This window comes from Ambystoma mexicanum, chromosome 14 (assembly GCF_040938575.1).
Source record: "Ambystoma mexicanum isolate Mex_15411 chromosome 14, UKY_AmexF1_1, whole genome shotgun sequence".
NCBI lineage: Eukaryota > Metazoa > Chordata > Amphibia > Caudata > Ambystomatidae > Ambystoma > Ambystoma mexicanum.
The window spans coordinates 97293059-97318800 of record NC_090940.1 but is presented as its reverse complement, the minus strand read 5'-3'; the positions used below and the strand labels follow the sequence as shown (position 1 = coordinate 97318800).

Genomic DNA, 25742 nt, shown 5'->3' with positions numbered 1-25742 from the left:
CAGATACCACTTTTGGTAAAAATGAGGGTTTAACCTTCAACACAACCCTGTCCTTATGGAACACAGTATAGGGTGGCCCAGAAGACAGTGCCTGCAATTCATTCACTCTTCGTGCAGATGTTAAAGCAACTAGGAAAGCAGTTTTCCATGTTAGTAATCTTAATGGACACGTGTGCAAAGGCTCAAAAGGAGCACACATTAAGAATTTAAGGACCAAATTGAGATCCCAAATCGGTACTTGAAATGGGTGAGGAGGAAACACATTAGTGAGTCCTTGTAAAAATTGTACAATCAAAGGAATTTTGAAATAGGAGCATTCTTCCGGCGAGCGCTTGAAGATGGAAAGCGCCGCAAGATGACCTTTAATGGTGCCAACATTCAGACCTCATATGTGCTAAGGTCAAAAGAAAAGATAGTACTTCCGGAATAGAACATAGAAAAGGATCGACATTATTTTCTCTGCACCAGTTGCAAAACTTTTTCCAACGGCAACAGTGTAGAGACTTTGTTGCTGGCCTTCTTTCCGAATGCAACACCTCCATAACGTCATCTGGAAGGTTCCAATCCCTGTATCTCAGCCTTTCAGATACAAAGCATGAAGGTTGAGCGTTTTGACCTCTGGGTGGAGAACCTGACCCTCCATTTGAGAGAAAGTTCTCTCTCTGCGGAAGACGTACTGGAGGACAGATGGACATGTCTAGAAGGTCCGAGTACCACGTTCTACTGGCCCAATCCGGGGTAATTAGGATCATGCGGCTCCCGAACCGTCTCAGTCTCCTGATGTCCTGAGGAATGACGGGAATCGGAGGGAACGCATACAATAGTGGGAAATTCCACTCCACCACGAAGGCGTCCCCCAGTGCTCCTCTTGGGGGAAATTCCCTTGAGCAATACCTTTCGCACTTTCGGTTGATACTGGTCGCAAATAGGTCTACCTGAGGGGTTCCCCAAAGGGCGAAGATCTCTAGAATTATTTCCTGAGTCAGTTCCCATTCATGGGACACTGTGCTCTGCCTGCTGAGAGCATCTGCCGTCATATTCTCTTCCCCGGCTAGGTGAACTGCCTTTAAAGAGATTCCTTCTCGAATTGCCCAATACCAGAGCTGCATTGCCTCTCTGCACAGAGGTAGTGACCCTACACCACCTCTTTTGTTTAGATAATGCATGGCCACTGTGTTGTCCGTCATTATCAGGACATTCTTGCCTCTGACAGATGGCAGGAAAGCCTTCAGCGCTAGTCTGATTGCTCTCAGCTCCAGAAGAGTGATATGTAGTTTGGACTCCGATGGAGACCAACGACCGCCGATTGTCAGATCGTTGGCATGAGCTCCCCACCCCTTGAGTGAGGCGTCCGTCACTACTATAATCTCCGGCCATGGTTGCCTCCTTTCAGAATATTCTCTCAACAAATCCACCATACAAGATCCTGACAAACCTTGTTCAGAATCTGGAGAAGATCCGTCATTCGACCTGAGAACTGGGACCATTGAGTCTTTAGAGCCCATTGAAGGGATCTCATTCTCAGGCGTGCCTCTGGCACCAGAAAAATGCAGGATGCCATGAGGCCGAGCAACCTTAAGAAGTCGTAAGCCTGAAGATTTTGGGAGTTTTGGAATTTGGAAACCATCTGAAGAATGTCTTGAGCCCTCGAAATGGGAGGCGAGCTCTTTGCCATGGATGTGTCTAACACAGCTCCTATATATTGGAGCCGTTAAGAAGGTGTCATTTGTGACTTCTTGTAATTGAGGGAGAAGCCCAGACTGTGGAGGAAGTGGCAGGTGTGTTTCAGGTGATCCAGTGCCTGTTCGGCAGATTGTGCTCTGATCAACCAATCGTCCAGATAGGTGTAGACATGAATCCCCCCTCTCCCGAGGTGTGCTGCCACTACTACCATCAATTTGGTGAAGACCCTCGGGGCGGAGGTCAATGCGAATGGAAGGACTCGAAACTGATAATGTGAGTCGCCAACCACGAACCTTAGGTATTTTCTGTGCTTGAGATGAATAGGCACATGAAAATAAGCATCCTGGAGGTCCAATGACACCAACCAGTCCTGAACCTGAAGGGCCTGAAGGATCTGAGAAAGAGTGACCATCTTGAACCTGTCCTTCCTGAGGAACTTGTTCAAGTTTCTTAAGTCCAGGATGGGTCTCAGTCCTCTGTCCTTTTTGGGGATAAAAAAAATATGGGGAGTACCGTCGCATGTTTCTCTCCGCTGCAGGTACCGGTTCTATAGCACCTTTCTCCAGCAGGGTTAGAACCTCCTGCTGTAGGAGCGGGTCTGAAAACTTCAAAGGGTGTCTCACTGGTGGATTGCTTTGAGGTTGCATTAGAAAAGGAAGACAGTAACCTTGGGCTATTATTTCTAGAGCCCAAACATCTGAAGTAATGGCTCGCCATTCTTGCAGATGCTGTGACAGCCTGCCTCCTACAGGTGTTTTATGATGCAAGTCCTCAAAGTGGTTTTGTGGCGGTTGCTGCAGCTGCTGATGGCAAAGAGGCTGCAGCTGGCTTTGCACGTTTTTCTCGTCCACCTCGAGTGGCCTTTCTTTGGCCCCTTTGACTGGCCGTTCCTCTCATTCTTCCATATGAGGAGTAGTAACGATAGGACCGTCCCCTCCAAGTTTGATTTGTCGCACGAAAGGGCAGAGGTTGCCTGATAGCAGCTCCAAACGACTTGGCAGCTGCCTTTGAGGTCTGCAACCTCTCAAGGCTCTAGTCAGCCTTGCTGCCAAAAAGGTGAGACCCGTCAAAGGACATGTTCAGAAGACGGTTCTGTACGTCTGGTGCAAAACCCGACTTCGGTAACCATGCAAATCTATGCATTACTTGTGCTAGTAGCCATGGACCTGCTCACAGTATCAACCGTGTCCAAACCAGATTCAAGGGATTCCTGCATGGCTTCCTTTCCATCTCTAACAATGGCTAGGAATCCTTCCCTTTCTTCCCCTTCTGGTATGTTCTCAGCCGCCATTGCAACGCACCCCCAAAGAGTGTACGAAAACTTTGCCAAGGCACAAGTGGAGTTGGCTGATTTTAATGGCATGCTCCCAGCTGAAAATACCTTCCGCGCCCAGCCATCCACACGCTTATCATCCCTGTCTGGAGGGATAGACGGGTACACCAGTTTGTTAGAAGCTGTGGCTGCCTGTATGACCAAACTTTCGGGAGTGGGATTTAGACAGATAGCAGGGGTCGCTGCTGGCAGGGCGGTATTTTGAAGTAAGGGATTTATTCACTGGAGGAATAGAATCCGGCGTCTCCCAATTTTTGGCCACCCAACTTTGCAAGGCTACATGGAAAGGCAGAATTGGGTCTTCAGTAGGACCATGGTCCAGTATGTCTGTAAGATCATCTTGGACAAATTGGGCTGTAGGCCTGGCCCAGTCCAAATAATCTACTACCTTAGTCATTAACTGAAGGGTTAATGGATTGGCATGTTTACCTGGCTCTGGTCTACCAAATTCATTTTCTGGGGACGTATCAATACCACACTTGCACTGTGTAGGGATTCAACCAAATCCCTCATCCTGCTTTCCTCTGAAATCAGGCATTCAGGAACATTTGTAGTACCAAATTCAAGCCCAAAAGGTACATTTTCCTCATCGGATCTTTCTTGTTCCTCAAATATTGAGGTCAAGGATTTGAAAAACTCCTTCCTAGGCAGAGGCTTGAAAACCTTCTCTGGAGGAGGTAGAGGAGTGCCAATGGGTCCTGAATGCAACCCAGGTGTTTTAGCCTTTTCTTTCTCTCTTCCTAGCTGATCTCGTCGAGCTGGAAGATTCGGCGTCGAGGGCTTCGGCGTCGACGTAGTACCAGACTTCGACGGCATCGAGGGCGTCAAGGCACTCTTCCAAAACTTGCCCTTCGAGGCATGTTCGGTCTCGAGTGGTCGACTCGAGCGATTTTTTTTGCTCAACGTCCTAGAAGGTTCTCTATCCTTCCTCCTTCGATCACCCGGGCTCGAGGGTGCGCGAGTGTCGGAGCGATAACGCTCCCGGCCGGCTTCCGAGGAAGGCACGGACCGAGGCTTCGCTTTCTCGAACACCTCCATTTTTACTCTAAATGCTTCCCATTCATCGGATGATGAATGTTTTGTGGGACATTTCATCCTTTTTGGGGATTCGTCTGAAGACGAAGTGGAGGGGGATCTGTGGCGTCGTTTCTTCGATTTTTTCGGCGAAGACGAGTGATGGGAATCGCTTCGGGACGTAGACCAATGCCTTTCGCATCAAGGAGATTTCGCCTCACGGGACTTCGACTCGACGCTAGAAGCTTTTCGGTCAGATTTTCGACCTACCTGCAGTTTTCCCCTCCTCTCTCGCAAGGCTTTCCCCGTCATCGCTTGACACTTCGTACAGGCCTCCATGTCATGGCCTTCCAAGCACTCTTGGTGCGGATCAGTAATCAACATTTTTGAGCCGCACGATTTACATTTTTTGAAACCCGATTTCGGGGACCTGATCAGCGTCTATGACAGACATATTTCGTTATTTATTCTTTCTTCACAGAACTCGAGGCGCGCCGAATCAACGAAGCAACGTACACTGCAGAAAAACAGAACTGAGGCCAACGGGCGCTGCGCATGCTACTTATACACCCGATGACGTCCCCCTCGACGGAGGCCTTCGAGGGACCATCGACTCGACATCGACGCACGGCGCCCTCTGCCGACATTTTTTTCCGAAGCAACTGAAGCTGATGGAATACATCAAAGATGAGGAATACGTTGGAGGACACAATCCATTCGAAACCAAGGTATTTGCAGCAGTATGTTTTGTACTCTTTCGTTAGATGGGAAAACTAGCCCTTCTCCCGTTTTTATGATCGCTCCTAAGAACTGTTTGGTTTTGCTTGGAACGAGACTTGATTTTTTCTCGTTGATTGAGAATTCCAGTTGGAACAGAAGACTGGATGATTTTTCTTTGGGTATTTTGCTTGCAAATTTGAGGGAATTAACCTGTTATCAGCCAGTCCTCCAGATAAGGGTACACTGGGATTGATCCTCTGCGTAGGTGCGCCGCCACTACATCAAGTACCTTGGTGAATAGCCTTGGAGAGGAGGCTATGCCGTCACTTTGAATTGGTAGCGTTGATTCCCTATTTTGAAGCGCAGGAATTTTCTGTCCGCTGGGAACATTGAAATATGAAAGTCAGCATCTTTCAAGTCCAAGGTTGCCATGTAGTCCCCCTGTTTTAGCAGTGGGATTACTTCTTGTAGCATTGTCATGCAAAATTTCTGAGGCTTGACATATGCATTCGCAGGGTGAAAGTCTAGTACGGGGCGCAGGTCTATTACAGGGCACATTGTTAGGTCTTTCTTTGACACAAGATGTACATTGAATAGATACCCTTGTTTACCTGGACAATTTTTATGGTGTCCTTTTAACAGCAGTGCTTTGACCTCTTCCAGCAGAAAGTGCTGTTCCTCCTGCGTGGTTTGTCTTTGTCTTGACGGTTGGTTGGGAGGTGTTATGAGTTCTATGCAATAGCCTCCTGCCACGGTGTAATGTACCCACTTGGCTGACGTGATTTCCCCCCCCCCTGCCATGTGTGGGTAAACTGAGAAATGCAACCTCCTACTGGAAAAGCATGGGATGGGACATGTAGCAGAGGGTCACTGCTTTGGTTGGGTGGAGCCTCCTCTGGAGGAGGAGGATCTGCCTTTACTTCTGGACCTTCTGTGCCCCCTTTGAAAATGTTGGGAGGACTGTCTGTGCGAGGAACCTCAAGATGAATTTTGCCCGCCTTGGTTGTAGTTGGAGGACCGCTGGGAGTTTTGTCCTCTAAAACGGCATGCATTAAACCCACTTTTCTGCTAAAAGGGTTTGTTTGTGAGTTGTCTCAGGGATTTAAGCATGTCATACTCTTCTTTAGGACTTCTCAGTGCGTCCTCGACCGCTTTTCCAAATAAGGCGTTAGGCTCAATTGACATATTTAAAAGGGTGGCTTGGGTTTCTAGCTTGTAACCTGATTGGCGTAGCCATGCATGGCGTTTAATGAGGGTACCCTCAGCAATTTTCCGGCCTGCATTGTCTGCTACATCAAGATTGTTATTTAGGATGCAGCTTGACACCCGTTTACCTTCCGATCTACTTCTTGTAAAAGCTGTGTTTTTAGGGGCTGTGAGACCGAGTCCATCTGTTGTGATAGGTCGTCCCACTTGTGGCAATTATAACTTGCCAGTAGCGTAGTGTTGTTAGCTATCCTCACTTGGTAAGCATCTGAGGAAGCAACTTGCCTGCCTAGGGTGTAAATCATTTTGCTCTCCTTGTTGGGAGGGGCTTTGGCAGAGGCTAAAGTTTTGCCTGCTCTTTTCCTTGTGGAAGTCACCACGAGAGAGTCAGACTTTAGCTGCCCCCTGATGTACAATGGGTCTGACGGGGCCGGTCTAAACTTCTTCTCAATGCAAGGGTTGACTGCTCTTGTCAGATTGTGGGTAAGTAGAGAAGGCTGAATGCACCTTTGGGAAGAGTGGAGCAATGGAATGAACTGTGCTGCAGATCTCTTATCCTTGAGGATGCAGACACTTTAAAGTATTCTGCAGCTTTTAAAAGAAGATTATACTGCAGCTGGTTATCCACAGGGGAATCAGCCATTGGTTGGTCAATATGGTCTGGGGATTGGATGATGTACACATCATCGTCAAAGAATTGATCTGTATCCTCCATGTCTTCTTGGTCTCTTTGGTCTGCTAATGAGCCAGTCTTTTGGGAACCTTGAGTGTCATAATACTACAGCCCATCAGAATTGTCTTGATAAGTAGATGTAGTAAGTTGTGTTAGGTCCAGGCGGGCTCTTTTGGCGTCGGGCTGCCTGTTAGCTGCTTCACCTTGAGGGGGGACCCCTGGAGGTTGGTAAGTTGATCTGGGTGCTGATCCAGAAAATCAACAAAACTAGACATTCTCCTCATAACCCTAGTTAACTGTTCTGGGGTCCATTGGGAGGAGCTTGGTAACACTGTGGGAGCAGATACAGGCAAAGGCTCTGGAGCAGGGGGCTGTTTGTGGTGCATTGCCCCTGAAAGGGTGCTCCGAGGGGTAGAGAATTCCTTATCCTTTGAAACCTGTGATTTTGAGGGTAGGGGTGTCAAAGAATTTGAGGTTTGACATCTTTGCTTTGCGGAGGGTGTCAGAGACGTTTTTTTAATGAGTTGACTCATCTTTGAACTTTTAGCAGGGGCTGTTGACGCGTCTTTCAACGCATGTTCGCCAAAACCCGAGGACTTTCCAGATTTGCTTGTGTGTTGGAAACAAACTTTGGTGTCTGTTTCGGGGGCCTATCATATGGCATACGCGATGACCTAGAGGACAGGGACTTATAGCACCTTCCCTTCAACACCGCATGTGGCTTATCGGTCGACGCCCCGGTCGACTTTCGGCCATGGGGGTGTGTTTAGTGTAGCGTGCAGTGAGTCCCTGAGACGCTGGATGTACCTGTTGGAGTCGGGGGCTTGCAAGCGGCAAACCATTGGGTCCCGATCGCCCTCAGCATCACTTAGGACGCTGATGCTGCCATCCCTGGAGGCTACCTCGACGTCCATGGCGGCCTCGGCCTGCATGGCGTGGTGGACCCAGCGTTTAGTTTTCCGGTCCTTTAAAGTTTTTGGCCGAAACAGTCTGCAGGACTTGCACTGTTTTTCGGAATGATCCCTAGGGAGGCAAAGGTTACACACTATGTGAATCCTACTAGGGAAACTTCCTGTTAGAGGAAGGACAGAATTTAAATGGTGCGTTTTCATTAGTATGGAAAGATGGCAGCCTGGTGGAATAAAAGGAAGTATATGGGAATAGGCATTCTCTAAATGAGATTGATTAGGACCTCCCCCACTCTCATTACTGTACAGGCCAGAGGCCCATTGGGGCCTAGGTAGGCCGCAGACAAAGTTCGGCGAGATTGGTCGTTGCCGTCTACGAATGGTCTTGTCCTCGAAAGCCGTGGCTGAAAATCTTGCGGTGTGCGGTCGTCGAAAGGACAGAAAGAAAGTCCAACGTTAAATTTTGTGTAAGTAATGGCGTAAGCCAGAAGAAACTCTGCAACTTACACCGGACTAAAATGGCGGAAAAAAACTATCTGAGGGGCCTCGATGCGTGAAGGACCATGGGACGTCACACTAGGGATAATATTACTGGCACATCCTGTCGGCGTCCATTTTCATTTTTTAATGTGTGTAAGGCCTTGAATAAAGTACTTTATTTTTTATACATTCCTGTCTACATTGAATTTTTGAGTGCTTCACTGTGTGGACTCAATGTGGATCCCTGACCGCACTCACAGTATCTTGAGAATAGCATGGACTGTTCTTGATTCCTACCTTGTTTGGGTTTTGGCTAACCTCTCAAAGTTCCCCAGTTCACTATAACTAGGGTGGCCTCCTGAAATCTGTTCACCAGGCCAGATTACAGAAATCCATGTCAACAGTTTGCTCATGTGGAAGTTAGATTTGCGGTGCACTATGAACTATGTGGATTCCTTATAGCCAAGATCCACTATTGGCACATTTTCAAAATCTTTATTTCTCTCCCTGGATACTTTTAGCTCTTTATTTCCAACTTCAGCTGCTTTTGACAAGTGTGATGAAATGACAAAACACAGTTTCAAAGGTGTTATTATAGTGTTATCAGGACAGGGTTGGGAAAACCTCCTATGAGAACTAGTCTGTTTATCTACAACTAAAAAGAAGTGGCACTGTTGGAAAAGCAAAAAAGGTGCGAGGATGGGTCAACCTATAATTAATCCACCAGGGTTATACCTTCGCTCGGGTTCAGATGCATTTGCTCTTTCCAGCTCAAATGACCATTAGCAGGTTTCACAATCTTCTAGTCTGAGTAGAAGGGAGATGGGGAGAAACACCCATGTGAACTAGGGGTTGGTTAGGAATCATTCTTATAGGGATACTGGACTCCTTCAGAATTCCCATGCTCAACACAGCTACAGAATTAAAGTACCCAGTACCGTTCTTGGCCCAAATCAGTCACAGGGTTATATTACCAACCTGTCTTCTTTGCCCAAATCACAATCCGGCATAAAGCATACAGGCTGTTTATCTACCCAAATGAGTGACAGGTATATAGCACCCAGCTCTCTTCTCAAATCACAGTCACAGAGATATACCTCGCTATATGTAAGTTAACCAGGAGGAAAGTGTCTGGGTCACTTCTTGGAGCTTGTGCTCAATTCTTCGTATAGAGATATAGTGCCCAGCTCACTCAGGGATACAGTGTAAAGCTCACTTAAGTTCATGGTCATATATCTGGCAGGGAGATTCCCAGTCCCCCATGACTCTCTCCAACAGCCAGGACTTTGATTAGGTATCCAAGTTCCTATTCCTGCACAGATCTCTTGGTTTCCAGGATCCCAAGTTCTCTCAGGCATTTTAGCATTCCACCAATTTCTAGCTTCTGAGCCTTCCTGCTGACCACCTTTCAGACCTGGTTGCTACTGCGTCTCAGGCTGACTGTTGTCTATACAGGCTTTTTAAGCTCCTCTCGTCCAATGACTGACCTATCATAGCCCCCAATAAGATAAGACTTGTGCTCAGCATGGCACTTCCGAGCAGACTCCAAAATGTCTCATTGGCTCCAAAACTTCAGCAATTCCAACCTTTAAAAGGTCTTGATGGCCATCTTTATTACAGACAAAAGTCCCACCCTGAACTCCTGCTCTGCTCCAGCAGGCCACAGTCTCTTGACGGAGTTCCTGCCTTTCAGCAGTATCATTTTCTTACAACTCAGGGCTTCAGTCCTGTTGGAGGTAGGTACTCTCAGAGGTCCCCCCTCTGGGAGCTGCAGCTCATCTCCCTGACTTTGTTGGGAGTTTGTAGTTTTATTCAGTGTTTCCCTTGCAGGTCACCTCTTGAGTATGGGGACTCCACAGTGCTCTGATAGGTTGCAGATAATCTGGTTTCTCATTGTCAAGACTTTGGGAAATATAGCTACAGTTGCCCCCAGGATACAGGGGATTCAAGGAACAGGGGGGGGGCTCCATGGTCCGGGGCTCTCCGCCTGGATTAAAGAGCTGTTGATGGGTATTGGGTGGAGGGCTGGGGGTTTGGTTTGCTTTAAGACCCTCTTGTCCCTGACCTACCATACTAACAAGGCACATATATATTAACTAAACAGAGCCCCTCCATCATAAGGGCCTGGAAGGGAATAGGGAACAGGAAGGATGCACTCCTGCTCCCACCCGGTACCGCCTCCAGGTAGCTCAGGACTTTGGTAGCAACACTTTGATAGGTTGGTTTTCCTGGGCTGCACAGTCTCTTGAGTTTTGGGATGGCGTCGGGCATCAGACTTTTTCCCAGAAGCCAACTAGGCTCCTCTGCATCACATGCATGAGCTAAATGCCTCCACTTTTTGAGGCCTTGATATAAGAGTAAATATCACAGTCTGCCACAAAAGCAAAACCATACCACTCTAAAAAGAATGCCTTCAGGCAATCAAACTGTATTTTCAAACACATTTTGTTTTGCAATTTTATATTTAAAGGGAAGTAGGCCACAGTGGGCCATTCAAATAACCACAAATCTTTCACATGAGATGTCCTTGGACCACATGTTGTACCTTTATAACCCGAAAGCTGAGAAAGCGCTTGTTCAGCATGATAATTTTGTATTCGTTGGTGCCATCATCCATCACATGTCGAAGAGCGAGCAGGGAGGGAGAGTTGGACAACACAGCATTTCTCCAGGCCGGGTCTCCCTCGTGTGCGATGACCAGATTTTCCTCATGAGACGTGATGGCTTCGTACAAGACTGCAGGGTCTTCATACTCATCTGGAGAGGTAAAGTGATCCTGAAGATAAAATAATTAATAAAAAAGTGTAAAAAAAGATTCTGAAAAAAATGCAATACCACCCAGCTACACGATTTACTTAAGTACAGATTATCACACATTATTAGTAGAAAGACTGGACATACAGCTTAGACAACTTCCCTTTTCCCATCACCTTCCCGTCTGCTCCAGCAAAACAGCCAACTGATGGCTTAGATAATCTTACACAGGGACTAAACCACTGCTGGAACTTGGAAATGGAGAATATGAGAGCATCTATTGATGAGGAGTACCAGAGTTGCTACATTAACTCTTATGATGGTGTTCCGAACCACTATTAATGTAGGGCTCCGAGAAGGCAACCTTACTGGAACAGCAAAGGTTTAAAATCTAGCCAAACATTTGATTGGTAATTAGACTGAGCCGAAAGGCTTAGAATGAGGTTGTGGTCAAGGGTTTTGACTAAAGTAAAACTAGCATACACTAGAGTTTGTCAAGCATTGGGATGTCCACACAAATAAGTTTAAAAATAGACTTGTATAATAACAGATGCCTTAAGCTAGAATACAAGTAAGAAAATATTATACATATAAACACAGGTGTCCAATTGAGACTCACCCCACTTTAGAATTGTTATAGGAAGTACAGCTACAATTACATAAAATTGGTGCGGGGTGTTAAAACTGGCCACCACATGCCTAATACTATTATAACGCAGTGTCACTTCACAGTAACTAGACCTATTCAAGTTAAAGACCATTCTTTATATATGACATTGATATATGTTGCAGGTCATTTTGATGACTGAATGGCCAAAGGGAAGACATCAGTGACTAAAAGCACCTTGAACCATTTCTTATCTTTCAACTATGGAAAGTACATGGATGAAAAGTTAAGGTTAGCACGTTAAAGCTGCTTGTCTAATATGGAAATGTGTAAATAGCCTTAAAAATGAGGATCATCAGATATTAGGATACCTTATTGAAAAGACTTCACTGAACTCCAGAATGGTCTTTAATTGCTTGAATACCGGTGTCATCCAATAGTATAATGATGTATAATTTAGAATTGAACAACGACATTCTAGAAAACTTGAATTATATAAGGTTCTATGAATATTAAGAATTGATGGAAATGTAACCAGTTGTCAGAATGTAAATTAATTAACATTAGAATTTTCAACTTTTTTGTAGATTCACTATGCATCTACCTGCCTCTGATGAAGAGTTGTACGCAAAACGTGTTGGGCCTATTGTAGAATACATTTTTGTATCTAATTGAATTATCTAATGGTCATTTGAATTATTGATGTATTGTTCTTACAATTGTTAACTTACTGAAAAACTATTTAAAGTTGTTTAATATTGACATAAGTGACTAAGGGGTTAAGCAGGCCACCCAGTGGGTACCTGCCCTACCACTTAGAAGAGTTTGGCTTTGTTATAGGCCTTTTGACAGTGTGCAGGGGACAGGAGTTCCCTAAATAGGGAACCTTTTTGTTGTTGTTTAGGGTAAGCAACCAGGTTTTGGCAGTAACTGGAAAGTGGGATTGTTAAATGTTCCATCAAGGGCTTTTGCATCAAATTTCTTTCCAACGAAAAAATGCATATGTTTGTGGGTTAAAGGGTTAATTTTGTTTGAGGTGGGTTTTGAAGGGATCAAAACAAGGAGTTGACCCCCCCCCCCCCCGTCCCCAAACTACCCTAAAAAAGAATAAAAATGCTTTAAAGGCAAATCTTTTCATTGGAATTTTTTTTTTTCGATGCAAAACACCCTTGATGGAACATTTTCAATGGAAAGACCATAAACCGGTTTTTGCTACTTTGAGTGTAGTTTTGGAAGTTATTCAGAGTCCTCCCCCATAAGAAGCAATGGGTTCAAATATGTAGTGAGTGCTTTAGTCAGTGACACGATTTGTAATATTTTAATAGTAGGCTTTGTACAAAGAAACACTGCTACCAACTTATCTATGGGAACACTAGACAGGATTCCTAAACCCAGGTTCCAACAGTGGCAAGACAGAGCAAGTGTAGATGCAGGGATGGACTTTACACATAATGGCAGTGAACTGGGGCAGGGTTACATCAAAACAGATATGCTCCCCGCACACCTGCCCCCCCCCTTCACCCTCCCCGTCAACAGATCAAAACAACCATCCCAGGTAAGTAAGGGCCATTGGGGACAGCTGCTGCCTATGTAGGTTTCCAGCATAGACCGTCTAGGGGACGCCGTTGCAGAGGTCTTAATTTGCCCACTTTTGACAGCCTGGTCAGGCGATTTGGCAGTTCCATTCTCCGTAGCAACTGAATGGGTACAAGGATCACCAGACTAAACTTGGGAAAATCAAGTTTTGTCCCCAGTCATTTAAAACAATTCCTGGGTGCAATAATTCGGACAAGACTCTTTTGTCTGAGTCTCTCCCTCTAATGAAAGAGTCCCAAAAATGCTGGTTCAAATTCCTCATTATGTGGCCGGTCGAAAGATAATGTGAAAGGTAACGCGCTTTCTCAGGATGATGGCTTCATGCTTCTTGTGCCGTATGCGAGGTTGCGCATGCATCCAATCAAGAGTGGCTAGCGAAACAGTGGTCTCAAGCAAGCGGTCACTGGGACGATCTGATGGTCGGTTTGCAATCTCTATTTCAAGCACTGCAATGGTGGTCAAGGAAAACCATACTAAAAAGGAGAAAACCCTTTCTCAACCCTGCAGTAGAGGCCACTAACAGACGCATCCCTTTCAGGGTGGGGAGTCCATTGACTCCACCAATCAGCACATGACATACGGACAGAATGTCAAAAAAGCATATCAAGCTTCTAGAATTACAGGCAGTTCTCAAAGCCCTACTAGCATTTCAACATCAGATAGCGGGGAAAACAGTTCTAGTCCTCAGACAGCACTACTGCCATGTTTTACATAACCAATCAAGGTTCAACACACTCACTAAGTCTGTCCAAACTGCCCAAAGGATTTGAAACTGGTCAATACCTAAACATTTTCCTCGTGTGACAACTTGTTCCAGGGGGACACAACTGTCTAGAATGTCCTCAAACACTGAATTTAGCAGCTTGGCTCCGAAGTCAGAATTTGGTCACTTAAACTTACCTAAACGATGCATGGACATCTTAAAAGAGGCACGTAATCCTAACACAATATATTATTTCAACAAGTTGAATGGTTTGTCTTGTGGTGCAAAAGGCAAAACGTCACCCCCATTGACTGCTCCCCTTCTGATATCATACACTATCTACTGTACTGATTAGACTCTGGGTTAGTCTTTAATTCTCTTAAAGTCCACCTAGCACCACTCAGCATATTCCACCTCAAAGTAAGGTTTCTTGGTGGAAGGTTCCTGTGGTTTAAGCGTTCATGCAAGGGGTCAAAAGGGTATAAATATCCCACAATTTCAACTCCACCCCCATGGTGGGACTTAATTCTTACCAAGCTTATGGGGCCCCATTTTGAATCCATGCATAAAGCTAATCTTAAACAGCTTACCTAGAAGACTGCTTTTCTTATAGCCATTACCTCAACAGAAGAGCCAGTGAGCTGCAAGCACAGTCAGTTCAGGACCCACTTGTAACCATTCATAATGACAAGGTAGTATTAAGAACACATCCATGTGTTTCTCCAAAATGTATTTCTCCTTTTCATGTTAATCTATAGAACTTGCAGAATTATTTCAGAACCCACAGATTGCAGCAGAGAGAAGCCTCTGTTCACTTGATGTTAGAAGAGAAGTGATGTACTACCTACACAAAACTAAACCAAAAAGGAAAACAAATTAATTCATTGGTTCCTTCGCTGCTGGCAGATAAAGGGATCCTGTCTTTAAATCAGCAATTTCCAGATGGATTGTACATTGCATTCAATTCTGCTATTCTCTGTCAAAGAAAACTTTACCATTCACGCCCAGAGCGCACACAACTCTAGGCACTGGGGCTACTCTAGCATTCATTGCAAATGTACCCTTGGAAGCAATATGCAAAGTAGCAACATGGAGTTCAATACACACTTTCACGTAACACTACTCTGTGGATACTCATACGAGAGCAGATTCCCAAGTGGGTCAAGTGGTGTTGAAGCATCTTTTTGCCTCTGCCTCTTCTAACCCCACACCTCATTCTCCAGATACTGCTCACTAATTATGCAAAGCATGTAATTCTAAGCAGAGCCACAAGCCTCAGAAGACAAATAAAACAAACCTGTAATGGTCTTTCTGATGCTTGTGTCTGCTTAGATTCACATGTACCCACCCTTCCTCCGCCGGAGTTGATGGTACATAGACAACTTAAATCTTTCTTCACCTTCCTATACTCGCACATGGACTTTATGCTCTCATGGCAGAAACCAAATAATAGGAGGACCTCCACACATGAAGGACCATGGGTATAGTGCATGTCACACTAGGGACAGTATTACAAAGCTACCCTGTCGATGTTCATTTTTTCGAATTCCGACAAGTCATGCAATACTCTGCACCAAGCACTAGATGCCAGCATATGCAAAGCATGTGATTCTAAGCAGATCCACAAGCCTCAGAAATTATGTTACATATATAGATCTTTATCAGGTCAAATAAGTGCTTAGCAGAAAATACACAATATTAAAGACCACAGTATATTATAAAACCCCCAAAACCATAAGTGTCTTTTAGGACTCTATCCCCAAAATGTTTATGTTTGCCCCAACATTAAATGAGAGATGTGGGTGTGGAGGGCAAGGCAACCCGACAGCCTACCAAAGCAAATACAGTCCCTTAAGGCCTGCACACAGACGTATAGTGTCTTATACCACCCAGCAGGCCCTAGTCCAGGTGGTCAGCACCCAACACATATATGGCAAGGGGTTGCCAGAAAGGGTAATCTGGCATTTTTGCCAACAGGAAAAATAGGCCCCAAGGCCAACAGCAACAAGACACATTAATGCTGTCCCCCCTAGGGCATTGTATTAAAAATCTAAATACACACATTGTAACACCAGGGCTAGAGGGGGGGGGGGAATCTATTTCTACACAGCTCAATGCTTCACACAAACAAAAAATCAGGATACATTTTAGCAACAATTACCAGCACATTCCACTTTTAGGAAAACGAGTCACAGTTAAGAAAATTAGTTACAGAGCAGCAAACATTCAGTTATATAGGAGAGAAGAGTATGGCTTCAAAAACATTTTAAAATCCCTGCTATTATACTAAAAACACAATTCTTGTTCCAGAACTACCTGAACGATTTGTGGGTAGATATAAAAGGTTCTGTGGCAAATAGGCAAACACAACTTTAGGAGAATTTCAGGACAGGTAGAAAGTTCCACAAAAGTCAATTGAATCCCACTTTACCTCTTGGGAACAGTAGTTCACTCAAGAAATAAGCAAATGAAAAGGAAGCCGCCACTGCATTTAAAATGCTGTGTGCCGCCATAGTACATTACAGTCAGTCCAAAGCTATTGGAAACTAAAACTTCAAACATACACTATGGAGATACATAAAAAGGTCACCCAGAAAAAGAGTACAAGACTAGGTGAGATGAGAAAAAGATTCCCATTCACCAAGGGACAAGGTAAAATAATTACCAAGTCCAAGCAAAAACTTCTAGCGTTGACACAGGTCAGGAATATCCAGGGGATACCCAGGCCCTGCCATAGGAATCAATGGATTCCTACACAAAGGTAAGATGGCCATCATAATTATGAAAATCTTACCCAACAACTATGAAAGAATGTTGGAAGTTCAAATGATTGTTCACATGGAACTTAGAAATTAATTTAGGCACAAAATGTGAGTGTGTGAGCACAACCACTTTTGTCCTTATAAATAGTAATAAGTGGGTCTTGAAATGAGAGAGCCTGCAGTTCACCAACTCTCCTAATAGAGGTAATAGCCATCAGAAAAGCAGTTGTATAGGTGAGAGCCTTAAGACTAGCTTTGTGCATTGGCTAAAAAGGAGGGCCCGTAAATTCAATAAGGACAACATTCAAATGACAAAACGCTTCCTTTTACTGGAAAAACAGTGCCTAGTATTAGGTTTCCGTGCCTCTTTAAGAATGTCCATACATCTTTGAGGCAGCTGGAGATGCCCGAACTATATGACCTTAGGAGCCATGCTGTTAAGTTGAGCGTTTGAGGGCATGGGTACAGTGTTGTCCCCTGGTCTTGGGACATCATGTTTTACAGGCAAGGCAGCTTCACCAGAGGGGAAGTGACCTTCTCATGAGATGTGAGAACCACGGCTGACAAGCCCATATTGGTGCTATCAGGATTAGTGTAACTTGTTTCCGTTGTATCTTGTGAACTATCCTGTTGAGGAGAGGAACCAGGGGAAAAGCCTAGGCAAATTTCCCCAACCATGTTATCCAGAGACGATTACCAATGGACTGTCTTTGGGGATACCCAGAGGCGTAATCTAGGCATTGTGCATTCTCCAGTGTTGCCAACAGGTCGATGACTGGATGTCGCCACTCTGCCAAGATGTGGTGAAAAATGTGTTTGTGCAAGTGCCACTCATGCTCTACAGGCAGCTGCACGTCTCTGCTGAGCACATCTGCCAGATAATTGTGTTCCCCTGGAACACGTTACAGGAGGGACATATCGTGTTTGAGTGCCCCTTTTCAAATGCTCCGACAGTTTTGAAAGGCCTGGAGAGTGAGTGCCTGTTACGCTCACCTGGTCTTTGCAGGGGCGCCGAACGACGCTGGACTGCAATGGTCTCCACCAGCGTGACTCGCAGCGACGTGATGACTGCCTGCACCAGCCCACTCATTTTCATCTTTCTGGCACGAAGGAAGATTTGCCTAAAAGGTTGAAATGGTATGTTAACTAGCCCTAAGAAGGAGGACCGACTTCCACTTCCCGTGACCTCCTTGTGCCCCCTTCTACTATGTCTCACTTTAATGTTGTGAATGGCGGGCTCTCCATCCTGCGACTGTATGCAGGGGTGCGTCGAGATACAGGGATCCAGTTAACTTCACTGATCCTGTAGGTTGAGTGTGGAGTTCTGGACAACGATGACTCTTGCCAATACTCGATAGTATGGATTGCTTTAGAGTTCAAGTTGCCAAAGGTTCACTCCTGTGCCTTTCCTTTGCAGATTCCCCTTTGGGATGCACCAGATGAAAAGCGACTTCTCTCTGGAAATGTTGAGTAGAATGCCAAGGTAAGTGTCTATACTTGCACGATGCAATAATGTCTAACATGCGATATTGTTCTTCTGTGCAACTAATCTGCTGTCCCTTTTCTATTCTGCAGGCGCGGTGCCTCCGGAGCAAAGATTGTGTGATGGTGACTAGTGGAACCGCAAGCGAAAGCAGAAGCAGTTTCAGGTGAGTAGCTATGCTACTTGAAATGGAATGTCTTTAGAGAGGCGCAGCTCACCTGATGTTTTCTTTTCCTTTCAGCAGGTGCGGCAGCTCCGGGATGGCGATTGAGTGCGTGGGCCTCGTTGGGTCGCAAGAACGAACAGCATTCAGGTGAGTATCACGCTGCGCAATGCTCAATGTCTTTAAAGTGGTTCTAACTGCACGGTTAACCTGGTTTTCCTTTTCTGCAGATGCGGACGATCAAGACGGAGAATCAGGTAAGGTCTTGTTCTATTCTTTACTCTCCTTCCTTTGCAGGCACGGATCGCGATGACCAGGACGGGCGTGGCTGAAGACAGGACTGGAGCTTGCAGACACGGTGAGCGGTACGCTGCAGGAGTGCAGAATAACGCAAAGCGTGTTCTGTTCTGCAGGCGTGGTTTAAATAGCTTCCCAAAAGTAGTTCCCAGGTAAAGTAGTCCCTTCAACCACACCCTATCAAATAGTCCCCAGATAAAGTAGTCCCTTCAACCAGCCTCAGACTGGGTTGCACGTGGTTCTGTTACTCAGTAACCTGCCTTGCCTAAGAAGGCAGTAGGAGCCTGGCGCCAACGGCACCAGGACTGAGTCCAGGAAGCCCTTAGGCAATCCTTTGGGGCCTTAAAGGTCTCCATGGGTGCCAGTACCCTGGGCAGGCTGGTCTGCTCCTGATGTCTGGGGTCAAGCACCGTGACAGCGCCCCCCGTTTGTTCAAGTAATACATGGCCGTGGTGCTGTCTGTAAGGACCAGAATGGCCTTCCCTTGTATCTGAAAGGCTTTTAGGGCTTTGAACACAGCACGTAGCTCCAGCAGGTTGATCTGTTGGTTTGCTACGGGTTGGGACCTTGTGCCGTGCGCTGTCTGGTGCACAAGGTGTGCTACCCACCCAGGCGGGGATGCGTCTGTGGTGAGAGTTGCTTCTACTGTGGGGGTGGTGAAGGATTTTCCCTTTAGAAGGTTGTCCTCTGACCACCAGTGCGGAGACTGAACGAGGGCTGGAAAGACACCACTGGATCGTCCCACTGACCGCTCGCCTAACACCATTGGCACGAGAATGACTCCTGCATAGGACACATGCTCAGACAGGAATGTGGAACCAGGAAGACACAGGATGCCATTATCTCCAACAGCTGCATGGCTTTACATATGCTTACCTGTTGACTGGCTACATAGGGAGGGATCATGAACAACATGTTTTGAACCCTCTCATTGGAGTGGAAGACGAGCCTGTCTTCTGTCCGAATTAAGGCCCCTAGAAATTGTTTGACTTGGCTGGACACAGGACTTGACTCTCTCGTTGAGGAGAACCCCAGGCTGAAAAAGGTCTTTCTCCAGACACACCTGCTGCAAGTCTCCAGTTATGAGCCAGTCGTCGAGTTATGGGTACATCGGAATGGACTGAATGGCTGTTGCCACTGCCAGTACCTTCGTAAACGCCCTCAAGGCTGAGGCAATGCGAAGGGGATTACCACTGATAGAGAGTGTTCTCTATCTTGAACCTTAGGTACTTTCTGTGCGGTGGCTACATTGAAATATGAAAGTAAGCATCTTTCATATCCAAGGTGGCCAGGTAATCCCCTTGGTTTCAGCAACAGAATTGCCTCCTGCAGAGTAGTCATCCTGAACTTTAAACAGGACATACTTGTTCGCAGGTCTAATACATTGTGCATGGTTGGATCCTTTTTGAGTACAAGGAAGTATATTGAATAAATACCCTTGTTTACCTGAAGACCTGGGACAAGTTTGATTGCTCCCTTTTGCAGCAGGGTTTGTACTTCCTCCAGGAGGATGAGGAAATGTTCAGCAGACAGACTTCTGTTCTTTGGCGGGTGGTATTGAGGTGGATGAAGAAACTCTATAAAATTACCATAGCCTACAGTCTTGGGCACCCACTGATCTCGGGATCGGAAGATTACAAAAATAAATTTAAAAAACGAATGGGAGATTTCATTGCATTTCGGCTATTCGAAAATTACGTATAGCCGAAAATTTCGAATGAGTCTCCCATTCAGAGCCATTAGAGTGAACAATGGGAGTGAACAATGGGAGCAGGGGTGACCCCCTTACCCTTGTTCACTGTAACGGCCTCAGGGGTTGTGGGGGTGTCCTCTGCATCCAGAATAACAACATTAAAAAAAAATCTTTTTAAAAAAAAGGACCCTGCGGTGCTGGTTCCCGACCACGGAAGTGAAAGGAACAGGCGTTGCAGGGACAAAGTGAGTCAGCGGCACACAGCAAAGTGTGCCACCGAGGGGTATGTAAGTGGGTGGGTGGGAGCAGGTTAACTAAAATGGCTGGGGAGGAAAAAACAGTTATTTTTGAAAAAAATACTTTTGTAGTTTTCTCCCTCTGTCATTTCATCATCAAACAAATCTCTGTAATCGACTGATCTGTGGTTATTCCCTTCCATGCGTGGGTGAAGCATGTTAACCGTTGTCCTACTGGAGAGGTGTTGGAGTGGACACAAAATCAGTCATTTGCCGGCAGGGGAGCCTCTGGGTGCTGCATTTCTTCCCCTAACTTTATGATATATGATTGAGATGATATGTCTCATGCTCCTTCTTTGCAGTCTCAAGGGCGTCGTCCACCACCTTGCCGAAGAGCGTGATGTCCTCGATAGGTTTATTAATGAGTGAGGCGCAAGTCTCTGTCTTAAACCTGGAATGCATGGCATTTTAAGAGTGCCTTCAGCCAAAATCCTACCCACAGTCTCTGCAGACTCAAGTGTGTTTTTCAAGATGTTCTGTGTGACTGGACGGCCCGACTGCACCACCACAAGTACCTGCGATCTTGTAGGTGCAGGCACATTTTGCGGCCCTATTGTACCAGTCCCCATTGCTAGCTTTCATGATGTTCAAGGAGTGGGCTATTGTTAGCGATGTGGGTACTGTAGGCTGCAGAAGAACACGTTACTTACCACTGGTAACGTTCTTTCTACTAGATGTTCCTCCCACGTATTCCCCATCTTTATATATCTCCCTTTTAGCGTCAGCTGCTTCAGAATGTATTAATTTTTTGGCAGAGGGCACCGTCCGTCGAGGTCGTCCCGATATCCCTCAAGGGCTTCCGTCTCAAGGTTGACGTCATCAATGGTATAAATAGCATGCACTGAGCACGGTACTTCAGTTAATTTATTTTGCCTTCTTCCCGCAGGATAACCGGCATTAGCGTGGTCAAACGAGATCAGATGCTGAAGGGACGCAAGGTGTAATGTATCGAAATTCTACTTTAAGGGTAGAATGCGAGGGGTAATTAAAAATACGTGGGAGGAACATCCAGTCAAAAGAACGGTTCCAGGGACAAGTAACTTTCTTCTAATGTATTGTGTCCTCCCACAAATTCCTCATTGTTCGATAGACTCCCAAAGCAGTATAATTGGAGGCGGGAGTAAGAATTTTCGGGAAAGAACAACAAATTACTTACCACTGGTAATGTTCTTTCGACTGAATGTTTCTCCCACATATTCCTCATCTTTAATATGCTCCGATATCCTGCTTGCAGTTCAGAAAATCTCAGCAGAGGGCGCCGTCATCGACCTTGTGTCCCTAGAGAGCCTCCGTCGTCCTCGAGTAGGACGTCAACGCTGGTATATATGGCACACACTGCACCTGTTGCCTCAGTTTGTGTTTTTCCCCTCACCTGCACAGCAGCCTCGAAGATGAGAATACTTGAGCGTTAACAGAGAGGAAGGTGTAAACCACAGAAACTCCTTCTTGACAGAGGGGAAAAATGGGAGGGCGATGAGGAATACGTGGGAGGAACATTCAGTCGAAAGAACACTACCAGGGGTAAGTAATTTGTTCTTCAAATGGATTGCGTCATCCCACTTATCCCTCAGCTTTGATATTCTCCCATAGCAGTGTGTTGCAGGAGGAGGGAAAGAAGAGTTTGATTTTTACTTAATTTTGGTTTAGGCTGTGTAATACAGCCTTTCCAAATCTGGAGGAGGGTAGAAAGCCAGAAGACCATCTTTTGGATCAAATGATATTCTGACACTTTCTGGCAGAACAGAGGGACGAACCCTCAAAACTACCTTGTCCTTATGAAAGACTGTGAATGGTCGTTTATAAGACAAGGCCTGAAGCTTGTTCACACTACGGGCAGAAGTAATGGCCGTTAAGAATACAGTCATCAAAGACAACATCTTAAGTGGACAAGAATGTAATATCAGGAAGCTTAAAACTAGGTTGAGATACCAGACCGGAAGGAACAAGTGGCAAGATGTTGGTCAACTCTTTCCGAAATTGGATGACTATAGGAACCCTGAAATAGGAACCTTGTTCCAGAGAGCGCTTCAAAGTGGAATGCACAGCCAGATAGACTTTAGCTGTAGCAACCTGTAGAGGCTGATGAGTTAAATGTAGTAGAAAAGACAAAGCTGATGGTGTGCCACAAGTAAACAGATCAATTCCTTTATCTCTACACAAGCTGCAAAATGTGTTCCAACGGCAGCAGTATAAATATTTTGTTGCTGGCCTTCTGGCGGAAAGCAAAACCTCCATGACATCTTGCGGAAGGTCCTAATCTTTGTGCTGTGCCTGCTCAGAGCGTCCGCCGCTGTGTTTTCTTCTCTGGACAGATGAACTGCAGACCGAGAGATTGCTTCTTGCAGTGCCCAAAACCAGAGCTGCATTGCCTCTCTGCAGAGAGGCAGTGACCCCACACCACCTCTCTTGTTGAGGTAATGCATGCCACTGTTGTCCGCCATTATCAGAAAACTCTTTCCTCATACAGAGGGCAGGAAGGCCATCAGCACTAGTTGCCCTCAGCTCCAAAAGGTTGATATGCAGTTTGGACTTCGACGGAGACCTGTATCCGCTGATTGTTAGACCGTTGGTGTGACTTCCCCAACCAGATAGGGAGGTGTCTGTAACCACTGTAATCTCCGGCCATGGTTGTCAAAAGGGTCCCCCCTTCAATACATTCTCCTTGACGGATCACCACAGGAGATCCTGTGCGACCCTGTTCTGGATCTGTACCGGATCCGTCATTCTGCCAGAGAACTGAGACCACAAAGTCCTGAGGGCCCACTGAAGAGACCTCATTCTCAGACGGGCCTCTGGCACCAGAAAAATGCAGGATGCCATGAGACCGAGCAACCTCGGGAAATCAAAGGGCGGAAGATTTGAGAAACTTTGAAATTTGTTTACCATCTCCGCTACGTGAATAGCCCTGACCTAAGGTGGCTAAGCTTTTCCTGAGGAACAGTCCAGGACTGCTCCAATGAATTACAGCTTCTGGGTAGGGGTCATGTGGGACTTCTTGAAGTTGAGGGAAAAGGCCAGTTTATGGAGAGAATGACAGGTGCTGTCCAGATGTTCCAGAGCCTGTTGGGGTGAAGGGGGCTCTGATCAGCCAATTGTCCAGGTAGGGGTAGATGAGAATTTCAAACCCCCCCCCTATAGATTTGCTGCCAACACTGCCATCTGTTTGGTGAAAAACCTCGGGCAGAGGTCATACCGAATGGCAGAACTTGAAACTGATAGTGAGAACTGCCAACGTTTTTACTTTTAGTTTTTGCCACTTGTGTTATTGGTTTCATTGTGGCCATATTTGACACTTTGTTATTGTCCAACTACTCTGGATTTATCACCCGCTAATCGCTTATTTGCACACAAAAATTGAAAATTGGATTTTTAGCTTCCTATTTTAATTGCTCTATCATTCTGTAGAGCTGCTTTCATTTTTGTGTGTTGTGCCATATTTTAATCGGTAGGAGCGATTTGAATCAGTGTTCGCTTCCCAATGCTGCACGCTCAAGGACTCCATTACCCACATTTCCTGTAGTCCTCGAAAGCCTCTGGTTCCAGGCATGACTGCGCCGGCGCGAGTACACGGGTTAGTTCCGGTTCATGTCGTGCGTGCTGTATTGCTATCCAGATCTTTCTGGCTTGAAACGCTAAGTATTCTTGCTAGATCTGGGGTTGTCTACTGTTTGCCTGATGTCGCACAAGAAGAGGAAAACCAGATGGCGGCCCCATAATACAATGACTCGCGACCAGCTTGTTCACCTACTCCTAGCCACAATTAACTCATTACCTCCGGCTGCACTACGCCAATTGCGTAAGTAGCTCACAATGATTCACTTGATTGCGCTCCCCTGTTGACCTGCCCTCCCAGTTCGTCACATACTTTGAGCCCTAAGCTGTTAGCTACCTGTGACATCAAAAATACCAATGTTGATAAATATTGCTGTGACCTATCCTATCTGCTCCTGTTCAGTCCACTTCTGTTGCTGATGCTGAGTTTTCTCTTCATGCTGCTCTCAATACCCACTCCCTTCACTTACATGGAGTAGAGATTGCTGATCTCTTAATGTCCTCATGCCCCGACTTGTCTGCAATAACAATCATGGCTTAGTGAAACTATCTCTACTAAAGCACTACTTGCTGTCCCAACCAACTATTCTCTCCTCCGTGCTGATCTGTATGCTTGCCGAGGGGGTGGGGTAGCCTTGTTTGTAAAAAAATTCACTTCAGTGACATCTAATTTCTCATGAATCTCCCGATGAGTGAATCTCTTGTGGTGAAATTGAAAATCTCAGAGAATCTCTCTATTATTGTTATTTATACACCTCCTAGGACGCTCCCCAATTTTGAGGAACAATTTCTTAATCTTTTAAATAACATTACTAAGTCCCACTCCTGAGTTTTGGTGATGGGTGATTCTAATTATTGGTTTGATGTCCCTTCCGATGCCGCTACAGTTTCCCTACTATGTGCACTTGATATCATAGGTTACACTCAAAAGGTGGCAGGCCCTACACATTATTGCAGGGCATACTCTTGATTGGCTTCTTGCACACCGTCTACCCTATTCAACCTAGTTATTTCACCCTGTATATGGTCGGACCATCCTGTGCTTTACTTCAACATTCATTTACCATGGCGACCAGCTAGAGTAGACACCAATTTCAGATCAGTGATATGTACACATAACTGGAAGGGTATAACCCATGAAAAACTCTTGCAGTTACTTTATGATAAGCTTGGTTCGATTTGAGGACTTTGCTAAGGCAGATCAGTTAGCTCTTCATTTCACCAATACCCTTGAGGGTGCTATTAACTTTTTAGCATCTCTGAAGAATCAGGTTGTAAAAAGTGAAACCGTTACTAAAAGTTGGTTCAATTATACTATCGTCCATCTTCGACTTAAGAAACAGACTGCCGAACGCTGTTGGCAGAAGAATTCTTCTCCTTCCACTCTAGCTGCTTACAAACTCTTGGTTAAGCAGTTTAAAGATGCAATCATATCTGCCAAATCCTCTTTGTATAACGCCAAGAATACAAATGCCAAGTCTAGCTCCAAGGAACTGTTCTATGCCTGCTCCAGTAAAAAATAATGATTGGTGCAAACCATCCATAATGCGTTTATCAACAAGATTACTACTCATCAAAGTTCCATTCATTCACTCAGGGAGGCTTGTGAAAGCTGTGGCAATGTGAATCCTATTAGTCCTGAACATATTTTCTTAACACTATTGCCCCGTTCCACCTTCACTCCCTGTTCTGAAACAACCATTTCAGAATATTTGCCCCCTAGCCTCTTTATTTGCTGCACTGACATGCTCTGCCCCATGGTCACTAAACTCATCAACCTCTCCATTGCGAAAGGGTAAGTTCAATTATTTCTTAAAGA

The 25742-nt window shown here is 45.6% G+C and overlaps 1 protein-coding gene across 5 annotated transcripts in view; it reads right to left on the bottom strand.

Annotated features, from left to right (window-relative positions):
- The window catches only part of PCNX1 (pecanex 1), a 1666514-nt gene that overhangs the window by 189512 nt on the left and 1451260 nt on the right, over positions 1–25742 (bottom strand). For all 5 annotated transcript variants that reach the window (XM_069638600.1, XM_069638595.1, XM_069638598.1 and 2 more), the window contains exon 31: positions 10563–10793. In XM_069638600.1, coding sequence (XP_069494701.1) covers positions 10563–10793 — 231 coding nt within the window. The remainder of the gene's footprint in view (positions 1–10562; positions 10794–25742) is intronic.